We start from the raw sequence: 22,815 nt of genomic DNA on the forward strand, positions 1-22,815 counted from the left end.
CCCTCCGCCTCTCCCTGCCCCCAATACCAGGCGCGGGCTGCGCTCGGTGGCTGCGGCGGGGCCCGCAGGCGGCCATGGCGGCAGGCACCGGGGCCAGGCCCGCGCCGCGCTGGCTGAGGGCGCTGAGCGAGCCGCTGAGCGCGGCGCAGCTGCGGCGACTGGAGGAGCACCGCTACAGCGCGGCGGGTGTCTCGCTGCTGGAGCCGCCGCTGCAGCTCTACTGGACCTGGCTGCTCCAGTGGATCCCACTCTGGATGGCCCCTAACTCCATCACCCTGCTCGGGCTCGCTGTCAACGTGGTCACCACGCTCGTGCTCATCTCCTACTGTCCCACGGCCACCGAGGAGGTAGGGCTGGCCGCTCGCCCGAGCCTGGCCCCAGATGCGCTGCGGGCGGGTCGCTGGAAGCGCAGGGGAAAGGGCAGACCCACGCGCGGCTGAGCCTCTCCCGGGTCCCGGAGGGGCTGACTGGCCTCTGTCCCGGGCGGGTCCCATCCCGGGCCGCCTGGAGACTGTCAAGCCACTATCCCAGTCCCGTGACCATCCTGAGCCTTCCCTGGGCAGCGGAGGGGCTGTTAAGGTCACTGCCCCCGGGCCTATGTTCCGCAGATCCTCCCTGCGGCCGCGGACCGGCCGGAGGGCGCCTGCCCAGCCTCTATCCCTTGGGCGCCAACCTGTGGGATGGACCCGCGTTCGGGTGCTTTGCACACTAGGGGCTGAACACCCCCATCTCCGTCCTGCCTGGCACAGGAACTTGTGCCAAGCCCGAGACGCTCTTTGAAACTTTCATAACTGTTCGTTTCTGGAAGGTTGAGCTAGTGATCTTGAAATGACTGGTAACGCTGATCAAAGATAAGAGGTAACTTCCTCTTTGCTTCATCGACTTTTTCAAGAAAAACAAACTGGAATATTATCAAGGCAAAATTTTTTTTTGTCATCACAACCTAGGGATTAAAAAAGCCCAACATTTTATCAGCAATAATTACATTTGACCTTTGTCCAAAATAAGGAGTAAATTTAGGCTTTGGATAGCTGTTCATCAGAAGCACACTTTGGGTTGAGTGTGGAGAGATGGGGGCAGAGTGGAGTTCACTCCCATGTATAGTTTATACTACGTGGGATAAATCTTACATTGCACATTCTATGACATTACTTTCTATTATCTGCTCCAAATAGTGAAGTCCCTTTATAATAATTTGAGTGTAGGCCTTGTGGAGGACTCATGGGGGTTGAGGTTGGATTAACAGAAATACAGTGGAAATATTTCATGCCCTCCATGCATGCATCCATTTTGTTGTTGTTTTTCAGACAGGGTTTTACTCTGTCACCCAGGCTGGAGTGCCGTGGCTCGATCTCAGCTCACCGCAACCTCCGCCTTCAGGGTTCAAGCCATTCTTCTGCCTCAGTCTTCCAAGTAGCTGGGATTACAGGCGCGCGCCACCATGGCCGACTAACTTTTGTATTTTTAGTAGATACGGGGTTTCACCATGTTGGCCAGGCTCATGCATCCTTTAAAAACAAAAATTTGATTGAACCTACATTTTGAAATATCTTGTCAATTGATCGATATGCTTATTATGTATTTCTTTTCTTTTTCTTTCTTTCTTTTGAGACAGAGTCTCGCTCTGTCACCCAGGCTGGAGAGCAGTGTGGTGATCTCAGCTCACTGCAACCTCTGCCTCCCGGGTTCAAGCGATTCCCTTGCCTCAGCCTCCTGAGTAGCTGGGACTACAGGCGCCTGCCACCATGGCCGGCTAATTTTTGTATTTTTAGTAGAGATGGGGTTTCACCATGTTGGCCAGGCTGGCCTCGAACCCCTGACCTCAAGTGATCCGCCTTCTTTGGCCTCCCAAAGTGCTGGGATTACAGGAGTGGTGAGCCACTGTGCCAGGCTTATTGTATATTTATTAATAGACATTCCCATTGTCATTTGCCATTGCTATTCATTTACATATTACATATGAAAAGGTAAACTGCTTTAGTTTTTGGTTGTTTTGCTGCCTGTTTCTAGAATTTACCAGAGGGAGTGTATTAGAATGAAAGGATTGCTGGGTTGGAAGTGGAGGTCTCGGTTTCTAACTGACTTTTCCACCACAGACCTGCTGGGTCTGTGTTCCCACATATAAAATAGAAAATAATGCCTGCCAAAACAACTTGATAAGGATGCAGTGAGGACCAAATGATATATATGCAGATAAATGTAAAAGATTGTGATGTGCCTAACAAATTAAAAATATTACTCAACACATTAAAAATATTACTGTTATTAGACCACATCCTGAAAACACATAATGAAATTTAGTTTTGATTGGGTCCAGATTTAGCTAACAGCATTTGGATGTTTCTGATATTGGCCAGTTAAGTTGTGGACTCTTCAATGTTATTATAAATTTTTTTTTTTTTTTTTTTTTTTTTTGAGACGGAGTCTCGCTCTGTCGCCCAGGCTGGAGTGCAGTGGCGCGATCTGGGCTCACTGCAAGCTCCGCCTCCCGGGTTCACACCATTCTCCTGCCTCAGCCTCCTGAGTAGCTGGGACTACAGGCGCCCGCCACCGCGCCCGGCTAATTTTTTGTATTTTAGTAGAGACGGGGTTTCACCATGGTCTCGATCTCCTGACCTTGTGATCCGCCCGTCTCGGCCTCCCAAAGTGCTGGGATTACAGGCGTGAGCCACCGCGCCCGGCCTATTATTAATTTAAGAAGCATTTGTTGAACACTTAGAAAGAGCAGGGCATACAAAAAAAGTCAAGACCTTCTGCTTAGGGAGGTAAATGGAGGCCTGATGGAAGAGGTACATTTATGATTAATTAGTTTTTAGGATCAGCCTCATGTGAAAAAAAAAAAAAGGGTGGAGGGTGGGGATTGGAGGCATTTAAAAATAAAGTGCAAAATCAAATGGCCCGAAAAGGGAAAATTAGAGTTAAAAACAAGAGTTTCTGAAATGTATGTCATTAGAACCTGCATATGCTTCTGAGTGACTGATGCAGGGAGGGGATATGCCGTTACAGGATCCACATTGTTTGGTGAAAGCCCAGCAATAGTGTGAAGAGCATAGCAGTTTCTGGCTATTTTCCCTTAAGGTCATAGAACTAGCAAATGACTGGATCAGGTAGGATTCAGATCTAAGTTGGTATGACTTCAAAAATAAAAAGATCTTATGTTTTATATAATACAAATATGTAAAGTGCTTTTACATCCATGGTTGCATTTGTGTCTTGTATCAGCCAAAGAGGTTGGCAAGTTTTCCGCGCCCTGCAATGGCCTTCCTACCACCTCAATATTTCTTCTGTCCATCTATCTTAAAGTAACAGTAGTATATGTTTTCATAAGAGGAAATTGAAGCCCAGAGATGTTAAGTGACTTTCACCTGGCTTGAGACTTGTTTTCTGATTCTCAGACTTAAGAATTCTTAGTGCTTTTTCAGACTTGACAGATTGCTTTCAGAAAGGGTCAGAAAAAACACATAAGTTTTTTGGATTTAGATGCTTGGCCTTATCTATTCATATAGGCTTTAATACTGAGTGCATTAATAATAACATTTGATATGTTTTTAACTACAATGCTAATTTCTAGAACATGACTGGGGATAAAGGAAAATAGAAAGAAAGTTGTGATTAATATTTAGCTTCTGCAAACTGCTTTTCAAGCCATCATTTCTTTTAAGGAACTTTCTACTCCAGCCAAATTGAACTTCTTACTATAGCAAGGATTTTTCTCCTTCATATCCCTCTCTTTTCCCCTTCCTCTTCCTTTCTTCTGTACCAGTTATCCAACTATGTACCCATCTTTCAATACCCAATTCTAACACTATATCCTAATGAAAGTTATCTTCCTTTTCCTAAGTCAAATCTACCACTCTGAATTCCCACGATAATGACAATAATAACTTTTACCTGGTATTTACTGTGTATCAGAGATGACTTTAAGTCACTTTTATCCCATTATCTCATTGAATCCTCTCACAACCTTATGAATAAGGTGCTACTAATATCCTCATTTTATAGATGAGAAACTGAAGGAAAATTAACCTCTTCTAGAGTCACATACATTTAAGTGGGGGCCAGGATTCCAAGCCAGAAGCTATGCTTCCTTTGTAGGGCTTTATAGCTCTCCTGTGGATCTTCACCATTTTATTTTGGTTATCTGTGTCCTTATTGAGCAGGACAACCTACTGGATTTTAAGTTCAGACAGCAATTGCTCATTCATTTGTATAACCTCTATAGCACAGTGCTTTATATCAAACAGATGCTTATAATTTTGCATCAAACAGATGCATGAATGAAATAACACAATGTAATGTCAAGAGATGATGTTTTTCAATCCTTATTCAGTTTTAGCTGTTCTTGGGTTAAATACCTAGCAATTGTTTGGCCTTGGTAGTTTTAAGTAGAGTAAGCAAGTGTTAGGGCGAATGGAGAAAACAAGAACTTTGTCTCCTCACTTTGATGAAGCAGTTCTATCTGAACATCACCCTAAGTAGGTAGTCCCTGGCCCCCATTCCTTGACTACCTAATCTTAAAATAGAATCACAGATTCTTAGAGTTTGGAAGGCCCTTAGAGATTATTTAATGCAATTCCTACATATATATATATATATATGTATATATATATTCCTACCCAGTGATTTGAATCTAGTTCTTCTAGCTCCAGCCTAGTAGCATTCTCTCCTACTAACTCCATGCACTTGTGTTTGACTGGTATAAACTCCTACTCTATTCTCTATTACATATCTGATTAAATGTTTCTGCCCTGTCTTTGTGAGCTGTACATATAAATCCATGTGAGTGTCTTTATTAAGAATATGTTTATAGCAGGAACAAGTGCCTAGCTTAGGGTCAGTTCAAAGGGCATTAATTAATGCATTTCTTGTGTTTATGATGATAAAGAGTTGAACTGAAAAGCAAGTATACCTGAGCATGCCAGAAACACCTTAAGAAATGGTTTATTCTCTGTTTAAATAACTCATATTTTAAACAGAGAATAAACCATTTCTTAAGGTTATCTTTGTACTAAATATTGTCTTTGTATTACATATTGAAGAGTTTTTTTGGGGGGGGGGAATAATAGAAAGAAAAGAAAATAACCTTTAGATTCCTACTCAGACTTTTTTTTTATAGGTTTGGTTTCTTTGAGATCTAGTATATTTCCTTTTTAATCACTCTTTTACTCCCACTTTTTTTAAACCAGCTCAGTAACTTTTCAAGCATCATTTATTAAGGCAGGACTCTTGTAAGGGCGTGACCTCTCTCATTAAAACAAAATGTAAACTCCAAATTTCCAGGAGATAGAAGCAGGGAGGGACTTAGGNTTTCTTTGAGATCTAGTATATTTCCTTTTAATCACTCTTTTACTCCCACTTTTTTTAAACCAGCTCAGTAACTTTTCAAGCATCATTTATTAAGGCAGGACTCTTGTAAGGGCGTGACCTCTCTCATTAAAACAAAATGTAAACTCCAAATTTCCAGGAGATAGAAGCAGGGAGGGACTTAGGGTGAGGCAAGCCAGGTCTCAAAATTTAAGGAGGCCTTTGCAGGACCGTGAGAATGAATGTCTCCTTAACTTCTGCAGCCATGGTGTCTCCTTGCCTCACCCTTAGTCCCCTGCCTTCTAGAATGAGACTCTTCAGATAATGTGGAGGTAGCTTCCCTTGATTCCTATGGCTTCACTATACTTAATTCCTAAAGAATAAAATTGTTTCTCCTTTCAAATTCTGGTTCAAGTGTGGATAAAACATGGCATTGTGGTATTTAGAAGAAGCTTTAAATTTTCCCCCTGGTGCATTTGATTGGGGTATAAGGCTACAACCAGACCACTTGAGTTTTGTGAAGTTAAAGAACAGAACAGAAGCTACCCAGTACAATTGATGTGGATAATACATTTGGCCTCAGGGCAATTCTCTTCACACCCCTCGCTCTTTTTGTTCTCCTTAGCACAGTGACAGGCTGGCATTTTCAACAAGAACCCTAGTAAGTATTAAAGAAGAAAGAAAATCAAAATGATTCACACTAAATATAAAAATAAAGGCCACCTTTCAAAGTATAGATTTCTCAGGTCGTGAGAAAACCCCGTTGGCCCTGAAGTGCTGGTTTAACTGCATTTATGTGCGATGTCTGTCTGGTTTCCTTTGCTGCAGCTTATAACCTGCCTAATTTCCTAAAAATGGATGTGCTCTTCTCAAATGCTGGTTCTTAAACTGAGCCAAGACCAAAGGTCTGGGTCAAAACCAGTAAGTCCCTAGGGCCTTCCTGATTGGCTTGGCAGAGAATGATCTTACCTTTTCTGACCACCAAGGCTCCTCTGGAGCCTCCCCAGGTCTCAGGTGGGAACCCTTCCTCTGTAAACAAGGAAGCGCTCTGCCCATCACAGGCTCCCGGTAAACAATGTCATAACCACATCTTAGGCACTTACTGGGTTAGAGCAGTTGCAGGAATGGAGCAATCAGTTATTTCTACTTCTTATGTCTTCCAGAGTCAGGTTAGCAGTCTATTAGAAACTCCATACATTCTCTTTTAAAAATCATAGAATCTCCTGTGACCCTTGGAATAATGAAATGAAAAAAAAAAAAAAAAAAATCTTAAGAGTCACCTGTCTGGGTAGAAAGTCTACCTTTAACAGCATACTAGCATTACATTTTTTTCACATATGCACAATGTGTCTTCTAATTTCCTTTCTTCCTACCTCTTAGAAATGCAGCTTCTATTTTCATGAAGAAAGAAGTCAATCAATATTTGGATAATTGAAATCTTCTTGTTACCAGCTGACCTAATGGTTATTGGTTATCTAATTCTCTTCTGCATAGATGTCAATTCATCCAAGGCCATTTCAAGCAAAGAGTTGTTTTTTTTTGTTTGTTTGTTTTCAGTATAAAAATTTACATAATGAACATAGTATAGTTCCAATATTTCCTAGTTTGGGAAGATTTTTGCTTTTATATATTATCTATACTCAACTTTTATTTACTATTTTTCTTTACGTCAACTTTAAATCAACTCTCTTTTACAAACTTAGACTCTTACTCTGACTTAGTATTGATAAAATCATAGATATGGTATGGTATTCTTCTTTTTTTTGAGATGGAGTTTTGCTGTTGTTGCCCAGGCTGGAGTGCAATGGTACAATCTTGGCTCACTGCTACCTCTGCCTCCTGGCTTCAAGTGATTCTCCTGCCTCAGCCCCCCAAGCAGCTGGGATTACAGGTGTGTGCCACCATGCCTGGCTAATTTTGTGTTTTTAGTAGAGATGGGGTTTGACTATATTGGTCAGGCTAGGCTTGAACTCCTGGCCTCAGGTGATCCAACCACCTCAGCCTCCCAAAGTGCTGGGATTACAGTCATGAGCCATCACACCTGGCCCTATTTTTCAAAATACATTAAATTTTTTCAAAATATATTAAAATAAATATAAATATTAAGATGAAAAGTTTACCTACAGATCACCTAAAATTATTTGATGGAGTATCAGTAATAACAGTAACAGTAACAAATACTGAGCTCCTTCCATATGCCCAGCACTTTTATAAACATTTTACATGTGATAAGTCATTTAATTTTCACAATGAGAGAGGAGCAATGATTATTACCATTTTCAAATGGAGAGACTAAGGCACTGTAAAGTAATTCATCCAACTCATTTAGCCAGTAAGTAGTAGAGCAAATGTGGGTGCAAGTAGAATCTAGAGTCTATGCCCCTAACCACTCTGCAAGAAAAACCTGGGGCATGTATTCTTCCCATTGCTTTTTTGTTTTGTTTGTTTGTTTTTGAGATAGGGTCTCACTTGACTCACTGCAACCATGGCCTACTAGCCTCAAGTGAACCTCCCATCTCAGCCTCCCGAGTAGCTGGGATTACAGGCGTGTACCCCCTTGCCCAGCTAATTTTTGTATTTTTAGTAGAGACGGGGTTTCACTATGTTGGCCAGCCTGGTCTTGAACTCCTGGCCTCAAGTGATCTGCCTGCCTCAGCCTTCCAAAGTGGTGGGATTACAGGTGTGAGCTACCACACCCAGCCTGATTTTCATCATCTATGTATTTAGCTCCTATAGAAGATTTTTAAAAATAGAATACGTGGCCAGGCACGGTGGCTCATGCCTGTAATCCCAGCACTTTGGGAGGCTTAGGTGGGTGGATCACGAGGTCCGGAGTTTGAGACCAGCCTGACCAACTGGTGAAACACTGTCTCTACTAAAAACACAAAAACTAGCCAGGTATGGTGGTGCACACCTGTAATCCCAGCTACTCAGGAGGCTGAGGCAGGAGAATCACTTGAACCTGGGAGGCGGAGGTTGCAGTGAGCCAAGATTGCACCACTGCACTCCAGCTTGGGTGACAGAGCGAGACTCTGTCTCAGAAAGAAAGAAAGAGAGAAAGAGAGAGAGAGAGAGAGAGAAAAGATAGAAAAGAGAGAAAGAGAGAAAGGGAGAGAGAAAGAGAGAGGAAGAGAGAGGAAGAGAGGAAGAGAGATAAAGAAAATACATGTCTCATGCCCATGAGAGGATTACATTCTAATATGAAAGATAGGGCCACATACAAATGAGATCACATCAATCTAGAGCTGAAACATACCTCAGAAACTATCTAGTCTACTATTTTCATTTAGAGAAGACCTAAGAAGATGTTCCAGAAACATCAGTATTTTGAGGCTGTAAGTGAAATTTGTCCAGTGAGCTCAGTGGATCTCAGCATGAGGCTTTCATCAGATGCCAGTGTCATGCTCTTGGGCTTCCCAGGCTCCAGAGCCATGAGCCAAATGAGTCTTTTCTTTCTAAATTACCCAGTGTCTAGTATTCTGTTATAGCAACAGGAAATGGAGTTAGACAACTCTTATTTGAAAAAATGGGAGGCTATAATTATGAAACAATTAATGACTTATATAGAATTACTTCCCTTGGTTAAATTAGATCTTTACTTCCAACTAAAGATGATAATTTCAAAGCTTTGCTTTTTAAATTTTTTCTGCTGCCTGTGAAATCATTTAAAATCAAGGAAACTATACAACCGAAACAGTGCGTTGTTATAAAGCCATGAACATCATCCTTGTGTAGTTCCTTATATTTGTATACCTGAGGTACTAACCATCTAATGAGCATGTTTTGTACAACAGAAGGCCTATATATTTGCGAAGACTGCTTTAACCCTGAAAAATATTTGTAGAAGGTGTATTTTTAAGGGAGTAGGTAGGAATGGAATGATTGGAGATAGGTAGGTTTGTGTCCTTTGATTTCTCCCTTACTCCACTCTCCCTAGGTGGAGTAAGAGGTATATCAGGCAGTCCTTGAAGGAGGGAGCACATGAGTGCTTTGCTGAATTGGGTGAGAAGAGTGTTTAGAAAGGAAAAAGCCATGAAATAGTATGAAGTCATAAATAAACAAGAGGACTTTGTGGGTGGAATGGAGCTGGAGTATGAAGGTGGGAGATTGAGAGTTATGCTGTGAAGAGACTCATTAGTGAATAAAGAGCTTGTGATCATTCTATATCTTTTACTTTTTCTAGATTAGTTTAGGAGTGGCCAGAAGAGCTACTCCTAAACTCATGTGCTCCTTGATGTGCTCCTAAACTAAGCACGTGAAGGCCCTCCCCTAAATCTCCTGTAATACAAATAGAAAATTATTTTTGCACAAAGACCTTTATTGTCACACTCGGTCCATTAATTGAGGGATATTGGTTAAACATATATTCTGTGCCAGAGTAATGTTCTACAGTACTGGGAATGTAGGCGTGAGTGAGAAAGACACAATCCCTGCCCTCTCTGTGCTTTAATCAGTTCAGCCTTAGAAAATGAAATATCTTAGGTGAGAGGACAAGGAAAAGGGAAGAGTTAATTTTGGAGTTTTGGATTGGGTATGTGGGGGGCACGTGGCATTGATTAGGGAGACAGAGATGAAAGTACTAGTGCTATTTCTCAGTGAGTCACAGCGTTGTGGGCAAGGAAGAAGAGAAGTAGATGCCTCCTCTCTCACCTCAATCTTTCTCCTTCAGTCACTGCGTACTTCTGTCTCTTAATATGGAAATGTTAAGATTCTTATACTTATGGGCCTTTTCCCAGAGAATGCAGAGAGCATCCAGGATTTTGTCAGAGGTGCAGTTCACCTCTGGATGTTTTCTGGAAAAGTAAATCATGTGTGAAATTGAATAAATTGATGGACTATCAGACTTGGTTTGCTTTTTTCCAGTATAAGCTTTGTGTCTTTGAGACTACGGTAGGAGTGTATAACTGCCTGGCTAGGAAGTTAGAAAAAAAGTGAGAATATGCAAACTATTTAATAGCTTTCACCTAGGAATGGAGGTGGTGACCAATGGAAAAGAGAAGATAGGTCTGGCTTCTGAGGCCTTGGGAAGATTGGGAAAACTTGGAAAGATTTGGGAAGAATTGGAAAAGGAGTGAATCAAATATTGGCAGATCATTGTGCCTTTCTGGGTTTTAAAGAAAGACTCTTGTGGCTGGCACCATTTCCTGTGGCTCACTGCCACTTGAAACTGTATTGTGTGAGGGGGAAAGTGCTTATGAGCAGGTTTGATGGAATAGGGAGTTTGTGAAGATTTCAGGCGAAGAGTTCCATTCAGTCTGTGTGGCCTGTGGTAGGATAAATCTCATCAAAGGGCAAGTTGTAAGACTCGATCTAGTTCCTGGACCCAGCCTAAGTGCTTGCCTTGATGTAAATTATCACTCCTCCGTATGTTTCACTTTCATCTTTAATAAAAAGAATATGATAATAACTGCCCTATCTTTGTGGATTTCTGTATTAATTGAAATAATACATTAGAAATGCCCTTTGTTAGCTGGGCGTGGTGGCTCATGCCTGTAATCCCAGCACTTTGGGAGGCTGAGGCAGGTGGATCACTTGAGGTCAGGAGTTGGAGACCAGCCTGAACAACATGGCGAAACCCCATCTTCACCAAAAATACAAAAATTTAGCTGGGTGTGGTGGCGTGTGCCTGTAATCCCAGCTATTCGGGAGACTGAGGGGGAGGATCACTTGGGCCTGGGAGGCGGAGGTTGCAGTGAGCCAAGATCCTCCACTGTACTCCAGCCTGGGCAACAGAGGGAGACCCTGTCTCAAGAACAAAAAAAAGGAAAGAAAAGAAATGCCCTTTGTTATACTGTTTAAGATCACATTACCTTTGCAATATTATCTCTTGTAAATTACCTGTTCCAGGAACATGGATCTAGTCACTGACTCCAGTAAACCTTTTACTTTCAGCCAGAAACTTTGGTTTCTGCCTAGACTTCCTCTCTTCCCTGTTTAAATTCCCAGTCTCTCCCTATTTAAACGCCTCTAGTATCCTAATGAAGTACTTTTAAACTGTTGAACAGTCTTTATTTCCCTTTTCTAAATGAAGAGCGTGATATAATTTGGGGCAGAGTCACCACCATGTGGTGTAAGGGTTAATCAAATTTATTTCAGTATGAAGTTCTGTTAATACCTGACCATTAGACCTGCCTGCAGCTAGTTTCTCAGATCAGAGGTCGGAATTAAGTTTTAAATGTTGACTTTTAGAGTTCTCCTTGAGAAGCTCCAGATTTTCAGTATAAAGAGTTACATAGAGAAATGGAAGATCCCTCTGACATTTTGTCATTACAGAAATTTTGATAACTTCAACTTCCAATTTTACATATGTTTGACGTGTAACTTTGCTTTTCTTTGATCATCAAAATTAAAAACAATTTCTCATAGTAGAAAAAATGGGTAAGAATTTGCTAGTTTGATATGGTCAACTAATTTTTGACAAGGGCACCAAGAGGACACAATGGGGAAAGGATAGTCTGTTCAATAAATGATGCTGGGAAAATGATTTCCATAGGCCAAAAGAATGAAATTGGACCTTGTGTTACACTGTATACAAAAATAAACACAAAATGATAAAATACCTAAATATAAGAACACAGACTATAAAACCATACCCAAAGGAAATGAAATCACCACCTTAAAAAGATATTTGCACTCCCATGATTGCTGTGATATTATTCACAATAGCCAAAATACAGAAACAGCCTAAGTGTCTGTTAACCTATGAATGGAAAAAGAAACTGTAGTATACACAATGGAATATTATTGAGCCTTAAAGAACAAAATCTTGCCATTTACCACAACATGGATGAGCCTGGGAGACATTATGCTAAGTGAAATAAGCCAGACACAGAAAGAGAAATATTGTGTGATCTTAATCTCACTTATATACAGAATCTGAAAAAAAAAAAAATTCAGAGATAGAGAAAGAAACTGGTTATCAAGAGCAGAGGGGCATAAAGGGGAGGAAATGGGAAGAAGCAGGTCAAAGGAAACAACATTACAGCTTTAGAAGATGAGCAAGGGTGGCTCAAGCCTGTAATCCCAGCACTTTGGGAGGCTGAGACGGGCGGATCACGAGGTCAGGAGATCGAGACCATCCTGGCTAACACGGTGAAACCCCGTCTCTACTAAAAAAATACAAAAAACTAGCCGGGCGAGGTGGCGGGCGCCTGTAGTCCCAGCTACTCGGGAGGCTGAGGCAGGAGAATGGCCTAAACCCGGGAGGCGGAGCTTGCAGTGAGCTGAGTTTCCGGCCACTGCACTCCAGCCTGGGCGACAGAGCGAGACTCCGTCTCAAAAAAAAAAAAAAAAAAAAGATGAGCAGGTCTAGAGATCTGATGTACAACCTGAGGGGTATAGGTTAAAAAAAAAAATTGAACTGTAAAATGAATAGATTTTAGCTGCTCTTGCCACAAAAACAAAAACATGGGTAACTATGTGAGATTATGGATATGTTAATTTGCTTCAGTTTAGTACCGTTTCCATCTATCTATATATCCCATAACATCATATTGTATACATAATAAAATTTATCTTTAAAAAAGAATTGACTAGTTGAAAAGAATTTACTAGGTTAACAGAATTGTTCTCTGCAAGACACTTTGGGATTCTTTCGAAAGATTCTAGGTGGGATGTGTTGTTTTTCATTTTTGTACTGTCATGATGACTGCTCAGTTTTCTGTTTGCCCTTTCTTAAATTGTTTCATAGTTTCCAATATAAACTTTTAAGAACATGCTCATTGGAACTGAATATGATATTTTATTTGTTTTATTTTTTGAGACAGGGTCTTGCTGTGTCACCCAGGCTGGAGTGCAGTAGCACTATCACTGCTCACTGCAGCTTCGACTTCCCCATGCTTGGGTGATCCTCCCACCTCAGCCTCCTGAGTAGCTGGGGCTACAAGTGTACGCCACCACACCAGGCTAATTTTTATATCTTTTCTAGAGATGGGGTTCACCGTGTTGCCCAGGCTGGTCTTGAACTCCTGGGTTTAAGCAATACACCCACCTTGGCCTCCCAAAGTGCTAGGATTATAAGTGTGAGCCACCGCACCTGGCCTGTGATTTTCTCCTTATTACTAGTTTTCATTGGTTTGATTATAATGTGCCTTGATGGGTTTTTAAAAAACACTTATTCTGTTTGGGGTTTGTTGAGCTTCTTGGACATGTGGGTGTATAGATTTCATCAACTTTAGACATTTTTCATCCTTTATTTCTTCTTTTATTTTTCATGCCCCATCTGCTCTTTTCTCTTTCTAAGACTCCAGTTACGTATGTGCTAGACCTGCTTTCTGTTGTCCCAGCACTCGCTGATGCACAGTTCAATTATTTTTAGTCCTTCTTCTTTCGTCATTTTGGGTAGTTTTCATTGGTAGTCCATTGGTACACGCTCATTGATCTTTTCTTCTGTGGTGTCTAATATGCTATTAATCTCACCCAGTTTATTTTACAATTCAAATATTGTATTTTTCATTTCTAGAGGTTTCACTTGAGTCTTTTCTTCCATTTCTGTTTATAATTTTCCTGTTTTCCTCTACTTTCTTGAACATGTGGAACATATTTATAATAAGTATTTTAATGTCCTCATCTGCTAATTCTATTAACTTCTGTTCATATTGATTCTGATTGTATTCTGATTATACGGATTTTACTCTAGTTGTCAATTATATTCTCCTGCTTCTTTGCATGACTGGTACTTTTTTACTGAATGCCAAACCTTGTGAATTTTACATTTGGGATACTAGATTTTTTCCTCTAAGATGTACTTTGTGCTGACTGTAGTTAAGTTGCCAGGAATTACTTGGATCCTTTTGAGGCTGGATTTTAAGTTTCGTCAGGGCTGTCCAGAGAAGCCTTCAGTCTATGGTTAATTTATGCCTGCTGGTAAGGCAGTACACTTCTGAGAACTTTACCCAATGCCCCAAGTATTAATGAGGCTTTCTGCTTTGCCTGGCGGGAACATGAATGTCCCAGCCTTGTATGAGCTTCGAGAATTATCTGACCTTCTACGTTGCAGTGCTTCCCTCCCTGGCCTTTGTTAGTTTCGTCTCATTCAGGCACAGGTGAGTTCTTAGCCGAAGACTGAAAGAAAGATACCCCCTTCTGTAAGACCTCCACAACTTGTGCTCCTCTCTGTGCAGCTCCATCCACTCAGGCACTCTGCCTCACAAATCCTAACTGCCTTGACCTTCCTGAACTTTGTGTTTCTCTTCAACACAGCAAGAACGCTGGGCTCTGTTCTGGTTATGGGACCTGCACTGTGGCCTGGAAACTGACCCTGGGAAGTTAGCTGGAGCAATCGCAGGGCTTATCTCATTTGTTTCCCTTCTGTCAGGGATCACAAGCCCGCACTGCTTGTAGTGTTTGAAAATTGTTGTTTTGTGTGTGTGTGTGTATATATATATATATGATTGCCTTTCCAGTTATATAAGGTGGGAGAGTAAATCTAGTCCCTGATATTCCATTGTGAATGGAAGCAGAGGTCGGCAGTTGGCCCCTAAAGTCTTTTTTCATAGCAAAAATTTAACTGAGTAATTTCAAACCTGTGGCATAATGCATAGTATTATATTAAAAGAGCCATGGATGTAGGAATCAAGATCAGGGTCCTAACCCTTGCTCAGTTGCTTAACTTTCTGTTTCTCACATTATGGAGTTCTGTGACCCTCTACCTAGATGACTTAAAGCAGCTAATTTCATTTCTCAATTTAATTCTCATCAGTAGAATGAGGGTTAGCAACGTTCTTTATGACACACTGGGGTGCTACAAAGTGTGAAGCCTTAGGTTGAGCTGTTTTCAAAAAGCTTATTATCACTTAACAATCTTTATTTTATTTACTTTTTTTTTATAGGCACCATACTGGACATACCTTTTATGTGCACTGGGACTTTTTATCTACCAGTCACTGGATGCCATTGATGGGAAACAAGCCAGAAGAACAAACTCTTGTTCTCCTTTAGGGGAGCTCTTTGACCATGGTTGTGACTCTCTTTCCACAGGTAAATTAGTGGAGTTTTTTTTTTTTTCTTATGATACCTTAAAAATAAAATGAACTGAGTTGATTGAATGGTCAGTTTTTTGGATGGATATACATTTGGGAGCAAATTTATGGAGTTGTTTAAAAAGTATGTCAAGAATTCATTTTGATAAGTGTACTTTATTTTAATGCCACTGATTATTTCCTTAGAACTCTGTATTTCTAAACAGCATAGGGCAATTATTTCATAAATTATTTTTAATTCTTAATGATTCTTAAACTTTGTTTCTTTCAGTATTTATGGCAGTGGGAGCTTCAATTGCCGCTCGCTTAGGAACTCATCCTGACTGGTTGTTTTTCTGCTCTTTTACTGGGATGTTTGTGTTTTATTGCGCTCATTGGCAGACCTATGTTTCAGGCATGTTGAGATTTGGAAAGTAAGTATGTTTTTTAAGTTGTAAATTTAAAAATATAATTGAATTCATTTGCACAATCTGTTATGTCATTCACTGATAATAAGGAGAACAAAGCTTCAATCAGTAATTTAAATTAATTCATTGGAGTACTCATAAATGCTACACCTTTAGTCTTTTAGATATTCTGCATGTTATAAATAGTTACATTATTTGATAATAATTTTATTTTTCTTCTCCCCTTCTCCAACTTAATCACTAGCCCAAGTTTACAACAGAGAGGATTAAAAGAAAATTAAGGGACCCGGATAATATAGAAAAGGGATATGCAGTACTTAAATAAGCATTTGATTCATATAATAAAATAATGCAGTATGGAGTCTAAGGTCCTTTTTTGGTCGAATCTTCATGTGCACAAAAAGGGGACCCCCCCCTTGACAACAGTCTCTGAACTGTGGTAGGCAATTGCTGAGACAATGTAAAAGCACCTTGTAAATGCTAGTGCTAAACATTAGATAGTATTATCTGCCTCTGGTGCCTCTTTCTTAGAGACCAGGAAATAGCGCACAAAGCAGGAATGCTATTCTCTGTTCCTCTTTCTCATATAGCTCCCTCTCAGTCTGATCCTTTTAAGAACTTTGTCATTTGCTTATTTTGGCTTTGGCTTCCCATGTCTACTGATTCTTTTTAGCCCCACTTTATTGCTGAAAAGGAGAAACAGTAGCTCTGAAAAAAATCTCTAATGATAAATGACAGGAAAAGCTCAAAACTATGGGTCATTTAGCAGAGGACAGGCTTCAGGCAGTTGATTCTAAATTATGGAATAATTGTATTTACCACCTATCAAGCACTTACATGTTTCAGGCATTGTACTAAGTGCTTCACAGGCATTATCTTATTTATTCCTTATATTTATCCCGTAAGGTGGGTATTACCTCCATCTAAAGACATTGGGGCATCCAGGCAGAGATGTAAAATATGAAGACAGATATAAAAATCTAGAGCTCAGGAAAAAACGTAGATTGGAGATAAGGATTTAGAAGTCATTAGCATATAGATGGTAGTTTTAAGTATAGATAAAATTGTTCACAGACTATAAAATTTCAGATGAAATTCTGAAAGCATCATTTAAGATATGGATGAAGAGGCAGTCTAGAATGAGCATGAGAAGAGCTCCAGCAAGGTAGAAAAATCAGGAGAGAACATGGAATAGATAAAAACACAGCAGAACTTTTCAAGAAAGAGGGTATGATCAGCATCTTAAATATTGTAAAGAAGTTATGCAAGATAATTAATGAAGTAAACCCCTTAGATTTGTATCCTTTAATTGAAATTGAAAATTGAAGGTCAATTTACCTTAAACAATTTTAGTAGAATAATGGGGCCAAAAGTCAGGCTACAGTGAGTTAGGCAACAAACATGAAGAGAGAAGAAAATTACAAATGTTGACTAATTTTCAGTGAGCCTATTCATTGAGCATAGGAGAGAGAATGACAGCTTCAGGGGAATATAGACTAGAGGGACTGATGCTGGTTGGTTAGTGGCTTTTGAAAATGTAAGCATATTTATTAGGGGAAAATGCCTTTGGAAACTAAAAAAACTACAGTGACGATTAGTACCTCAATAAAGAAGACTATTGGGATTTTCCCTACTTTTAAGTGAAACTGATCTGGGAGTGTTTAAATTTGCCTTAAATTATATGGTTGTTTTTATTATAATTTTTTCTATGTACACAAGTAGTGGGTAATCGTAAAAAAAGCTTCAGACTTTACAGGAGTACCTAAATTAGAAAATAAAAGTCTTCATAACTTCAGTGATAACTATTAGCAATTTGATATATGGTATACATATATCTTCCCTCTCCTTATACTGTTAACTCTGTGTGAGCACATGTTGTTCTGCAACCTTTTTAACTTAACAGTGTAGTCAGCTGATAATTCAATAATGGAAGTAAAGGTAAAATAAACTAAGCCTACAGAGATTTTACATCTTTGCTATTTAATACGTGATTAACCTCCATATTCAGAAATTTTATTTACAAACACCTTATCTATTTTTGTCCTTCCTCTTTAGAGTGGATGTAACTGAAATTCAGATAGCTTTAGTGATTGTCTTTGTATTGTCTGCATTTGGAGGAGCAACAATGTGGGACTATACGGTAAATCTGAATATTTAAATTTATATTTAAGTACTTTTCAAATATTTAGGAAAAGTATTGCATTGTTAATTTTCTTCAAAATCCTTGGCATTGTATTTATTTTTTTCTTTTTTTATTGGTGTATTTAATATTTGTTCCATTTCTTAACTTTTTTTCTTCATTTTATAATGTGTATTATCCTATATACCTTACGGCATTTCCTCCTATGTATGAATATGTTGCCACATAGAAGAAAACAACCTCATTTCCCTAATACTAAATAAAACAAAAACAACAACAAAAAACACACATTGGAATAACTTTTCCAGGGTGAAATAAAATAAATATTTTAAAATAAGTCCAGTAAAATATTTTACATTTAAAACTTGTCACTCAATATTAGGAAAGTAGTTAATTTGCATTTTTATAATCTACTTTGAGGTGAAGATTCCCATATTAAGGAATGTTTTTATTTTCTGCCTGCTTGGTGACCTCAGTATTTTCATAAAAGTTGGCTCTTAGGAAGCCACTGTCATAAATTGAAGCTTTTTTGCAAAAGAACATTTCTGAAGAAACAATTATCCTGTTACCACAACCTAAGTCCACCATACTGTCTAACTGACTCACACTTTCTGCTCATAGTGTTAAGAATAATAATAAGGATATCAATAGTCAACAACTAACAGTCATTCAATACTTATGTTCCTAAACATTTGCCATCAGTTTTATCTGCCCCTCCGAATAATCCTATGAAAATAGATATGATTATTATTATGCTTTATAAATAAGTCTTAGGGTGATTAAATAATTTGTCCAAGGCCACATGAGAAGTACTGGAGCTTGGAATTAAACAAAACTGATTCCAGACTGTATGTAATCACTAAGCTATATATCTAGTAAAAATAGTAAGTGATACAAGACTAAACATAGTTTTACTACATGATCAGCAGTTGCACCCCTTGTTATTTAACTAAATGATTTGAAAACTTATGTCCACACAAAAACGTGTACACAAATGTTTATAGCAGCTTTATTCATAATTGCCAAAATTTGAAAGCAGGCCGGGCGCGGTGGCTCAAGCCTGTAATCCCAGCACTTTGGGAGGCCTAGACTAGCGGATCACGAGTCAGCGATCGATGACCATCTGGTAACACGGTTGAAACCCGTCTCTACTTAAAAAAATTCAAAAAACTAGTTCCGGGTCCGGAGATGGCAGGCGCCTGTAGTCCAGCTACTCGGTGAGGGCTGAGGCGCGAGAATGGCGTGAACCATGAAGGGGGAGCTTGCAGTGGCTGAGATCCGGCACTTGCACTTCCCAGCTCGGTGCAACAGAGCGAGACTCCACCTCAAAAAAAAAAAAAAAAAAAATTTGAAAGCAACTAAGATGTCCTTCATCTTAGTTGGATACACTAATGCCAAAAAGAACTGAGCTATCAAGCCATGAAAAGAAGTTATGCGAGGAACTTATGGAGTTCCAAGAAGTTATGGAGGAACCTTAAATGTTTATTACTAAGAGAAAGAAGCCAATCTGAAAAGGCTGCATATTGTGTGATTCCAACTATATGACATTCTTTAAAAAGGCAAAATTATGGAGACAGTAAAAGGATCAGAAGTTACCATGGGTTGGAGGAGGAAGGGATGAATAGGTGAAGCACAGAGAATTTTTAGGGCAATAAAACTATTTTGTATGATACTAAATGGTGGCTACATGTCATTATACATTTGTCATAGCACATAGAATGTACAATGCCAAGACTGAACTCTCATGTAAACTATGAACTTTGGGTGATAATGATGTGTCAATGTAGGTTCACCAGTTGTAACAAATGTACCACTCTGGTGTAGGATGTTGTTGGCAGAAGGAGTGGCTATATACTTTTCCATTCAAATTTTGTTGCAAACCTAAAACCGCTCTAAAAAAATTAAGTCCATTAAAAACACAGTATGAGGCCAGGAGTTCAAGACCAGCCTGGGCAACTTAGCAAAACCTTGCCTCTATAAAAATTATTTAAAATTTTAGCCAGGCATGGTGGCATACACCTGTAGTCCCAACTACTCAGGAGGCTGAGGCGGGAGGGTCGTTGAACCCAGGAGTTCAAGGCTGCAGTGAGCCGTGATCATGCCACTAACTACACTCTTGCCTGAGTGACACAGCAAGACCCTCTCTCTTAAAACAAACAAACAAAAACAACAACAACAACAAAAAAAATTCCCTGTAGCCTTTAGTGTCAGAATTGCCAATTATCATTTGTCAGTAGGCTCCGAAATAGACTTTGGGCGTGTTTTTAAATAGTAGTGGTACATTCCCCAGTACATTCATATTCCCTTTCATCATGTAAGAGTAAATAGAATCAAGGATACACTACTATAGGCCCATACAAGATAACAGAGGGATGCTATGTGTTTTTTATAGTAACTGTTCAGGTTGTACCTGTAAGAAGGTAAATGTACGGGTGGATCACCTGAGGTCGGGAGTTAAAGACCAGCCTGGCCAACATGGCAAAACCCTGTCTCTGCTAAAAATACAAAAATTAGCCAGGTGTGGTGGTGGGCACCTGTAATCCCAGCTACTCGGGAGGCTGAGGCAGGAGAATCACTTGAACCTGGGAGGCAGAGGTTGCAGTGAGCCAAGATCGCGCCATTGTACTCCAGCCCTGGGCGACAGGAGACTCCGTCTCAAAAAAATAAAAAATAAAAAAGAAGGTAAATGTAGACCTAGAAGCAGTTAGACAACTCTAGTTACTAAGTCTGGTGTGGTTGTCTTAAATTTGGAATTGAATCTTAAAATTGTTCCACTCAATGTTTTGGTGATATCATAGGAAGAAAACATACCTGCTTATTCTTACCAACAAGAATACTTACTTTTGATTGAGGTTTTCTAAATTTAATTATTAACCTGTAGTTTCCACAAATTTTGGTACATTATTTCAGTCTATTTTCTCAACATAGTAGCCTATAGCTTCTGGCAATTCATTGTTACTGTTTTTTAAATCCTTTGCTGCCTTTGGAAGTTTTCTTGAACAGCAGTTGACCAACAGGTAAATATATTGCTAGAGATTTAATCCTGGATATTAACTACACAGATTTTTTGCTTGCATACACATCATGATATTTGTTAACATTTATGATGCAAATCATGGTGCCTCCCTTTCCTGTGATGCTACTTTTTAGAAGCTACTAAATTCAAGTGAACTATCCTTTTTCATGTTTAAGTCAGATGAAAGCTTATGACATTAAACATTTAATCATAGTTATGTAAACAGACTAAGCTGGTTTGGTGGATTCATTTTTCACTTATGAAGAAAGCATTTTCAAAAAAAAGTCACTTTAGGCTGGTCTAATGGTAGTTATCTCAGTTGATTGCTCACAGTCAGTTACAGGTCAAATTCCTTTTCTCTTTCCCCCCCTCACTACTGCACTTGACTACTCTAAAAAAAAAATAAAAATTTAAAAACTAAAAAAAAGTTAAATAAAAAAAGTTTTTAAGTTATTACTTTGGACTATATTCCAGAAGTTAAGGTTTGATCACAAGAAAAAGGACAGCTTATTGTATAGGGCTTATCATTGTTTCTTTATTATTTAATAAAAAACCAACATTCTGTTGTCTTAATTGTTTCTTTCTTCTACCCCTAAAGATTCCCATTCTAGAAATAAAATTGAAGATCCTTCCAGTTCTTGGATTTCTAGGTGGAGTAATATTTTCCTGTTCAAATTATTTCCATGTTATCCTCCATGGTGGTGTTGGCAAGAATGGATCCACTATAGCAGTAAGGCATTGATTTCATCATTCAGTATCAATTTTATGATAAATTTTCCTATCACCAGCTATAAAAAGATTAAAATATGCCAAAGTTCAAGAATGGGGAAGGAAACTAAGTATCTTAAATAATTCATTTTAGGCACATAGTACAAAAGCATTTTAAAAACAGTTTAAACTGATACTTTCCTCTTTCTACAGGCTTGCTCCGCATAGACTTTTCTGACATCTAGTTTCACTGCTGCACATAATTAAGCGTTGCCATTTGTTTTCTTGCATTTTTTGCCTTGAACTAATAGGGGAGAGGAGGTAGGGGAGAGAAGGAATGGTAGGGAATGTGTGAGTTCCTGATTGAAGGCAGGAAAGTGGCCAGAGATCAATGGTTTCACGTATGGGGCAATTTATTACTCATCAAGTAAATTTTATTGAAATTTCACTGAAATATATTTAAAAGAACTAATATTTCAAAAGGTAAAATTTTAGCCTTAATTCTTAAGTGGGTATACTTTGTGCTTGTGTTCTTTACACCTTGCTCATGCAAGTATTAAATATAATGCTTTTGTATGTTTTCATATTTGTTTTTTAAAACTTCAGTAATTTTAAGTGGGCAAGAGTTGGAATTCCTGCAAACTTTTTAAACAAATATAACACCTATGTTTTTAAAAAGCCTACTGTCATTTTCAAGGTAGTTGAACAGAAGACGACAAATACTTATTCCAGTGATACCATCTTATACCAAAACATTGTTAGAATGCCTTTTTTAGGGCTGGGCACAGTGGCTCATGCCTGTAATCCTAGCAATTTGGGAGGCCGAGGCAGGTGGATCACTTGAGGTCAGGAGTTCGAGACCAGCCTGGTCAACATGGTGTAACCCTGTCTCTACCAAAAATACAAAAAAATTAGCTGGGCATGGTGGCCCATGCTTTTGTAAATCCGACTAACTATTTGGGAGGCTGAGGCAGGAGAATTGCTTGAACCAGGAGGCGGCGGTTGCAGTAAGCTGAGACAGTGCCACTGCACTCCAGCCTGGGTGACACAGCGAGACTCTGTTTCAAAAGAAAAGAAAAAAAAGAATGCCTTTTAGGATTGCTTTAAACTATAGCATATTCACTTTAATTTCTTTTGTTGTATAGTTCAAAAGTTCTATCCTTAAAGTCATTTGGAGCAAGGTCTAATAAGAGTATTAAACATTAGATGTGGCATTAGATATAGCATTTTTAGTAAAAAAAAAAAAAAAAAAAAAAAAAA

General features: G+C 39.2%; 1 protein-coding gene across 3 annotated transcripts in view; it reads left to right on the forward strand.

Moving 5' to 3' along the window:
* Positions 1 to 6: 6 nt before the first annotated feature.
* CHPT1 (choline phosphotransferase 1) overlaps positions 7 to 22,815 on the forward strand; it is a 34,324-nt gene continuing 11,515 nt past the window's right edge. For 2 of the 3 annotated variants that reach the window (XR_001888229.1, XM_017887249.1), the window contains exons 1-5: positions 7 to 347; positions 15,135 to 15,282; positions 15,556 to 15,697; positions 17,747 to 17,831; positions 21,446 to 21,577. Coding sequence is in view for 2 of the 3 variants with exons in the window: in XM_017887249.1 (XP_017742738.1) it covers positions 75 to 347; positions 15,135 to 15,282; positions 15,556 to 15,697; positions 17,747 to 17,831; positions 21,446 to 21,577 (780 nt within the window). In the remaining variant the exon portion in view is untranslated. The remainder of the gene's footprint in view (positions 348 to 15,134; positions 15,283 to 15,555; positions 15,698 to 17,746; positions 17,832 to 21,445; positions 21,578 to 22,815) is intronic. The other variant, XM_017887250.1, reaches the window with a different exon arrangement.

Source organism: Rhinopithecus bieti, unplaced genomic scaffold (genome assembly GCF_001698545.2).
Source record: "Rhinopithecus bieti isolate Rb0 unplaced genomic scaffold, ASM169854v2 scaffold_15133, whole genome shotgun sequence".
Taxonomy (NCBI): domain Eukaryota; kingdom Metazoa; phylum Chordata; class Mammalia; order Primates; family Cercopithecidae; genus Rhinopithecus; species Rhinopithecus bieti.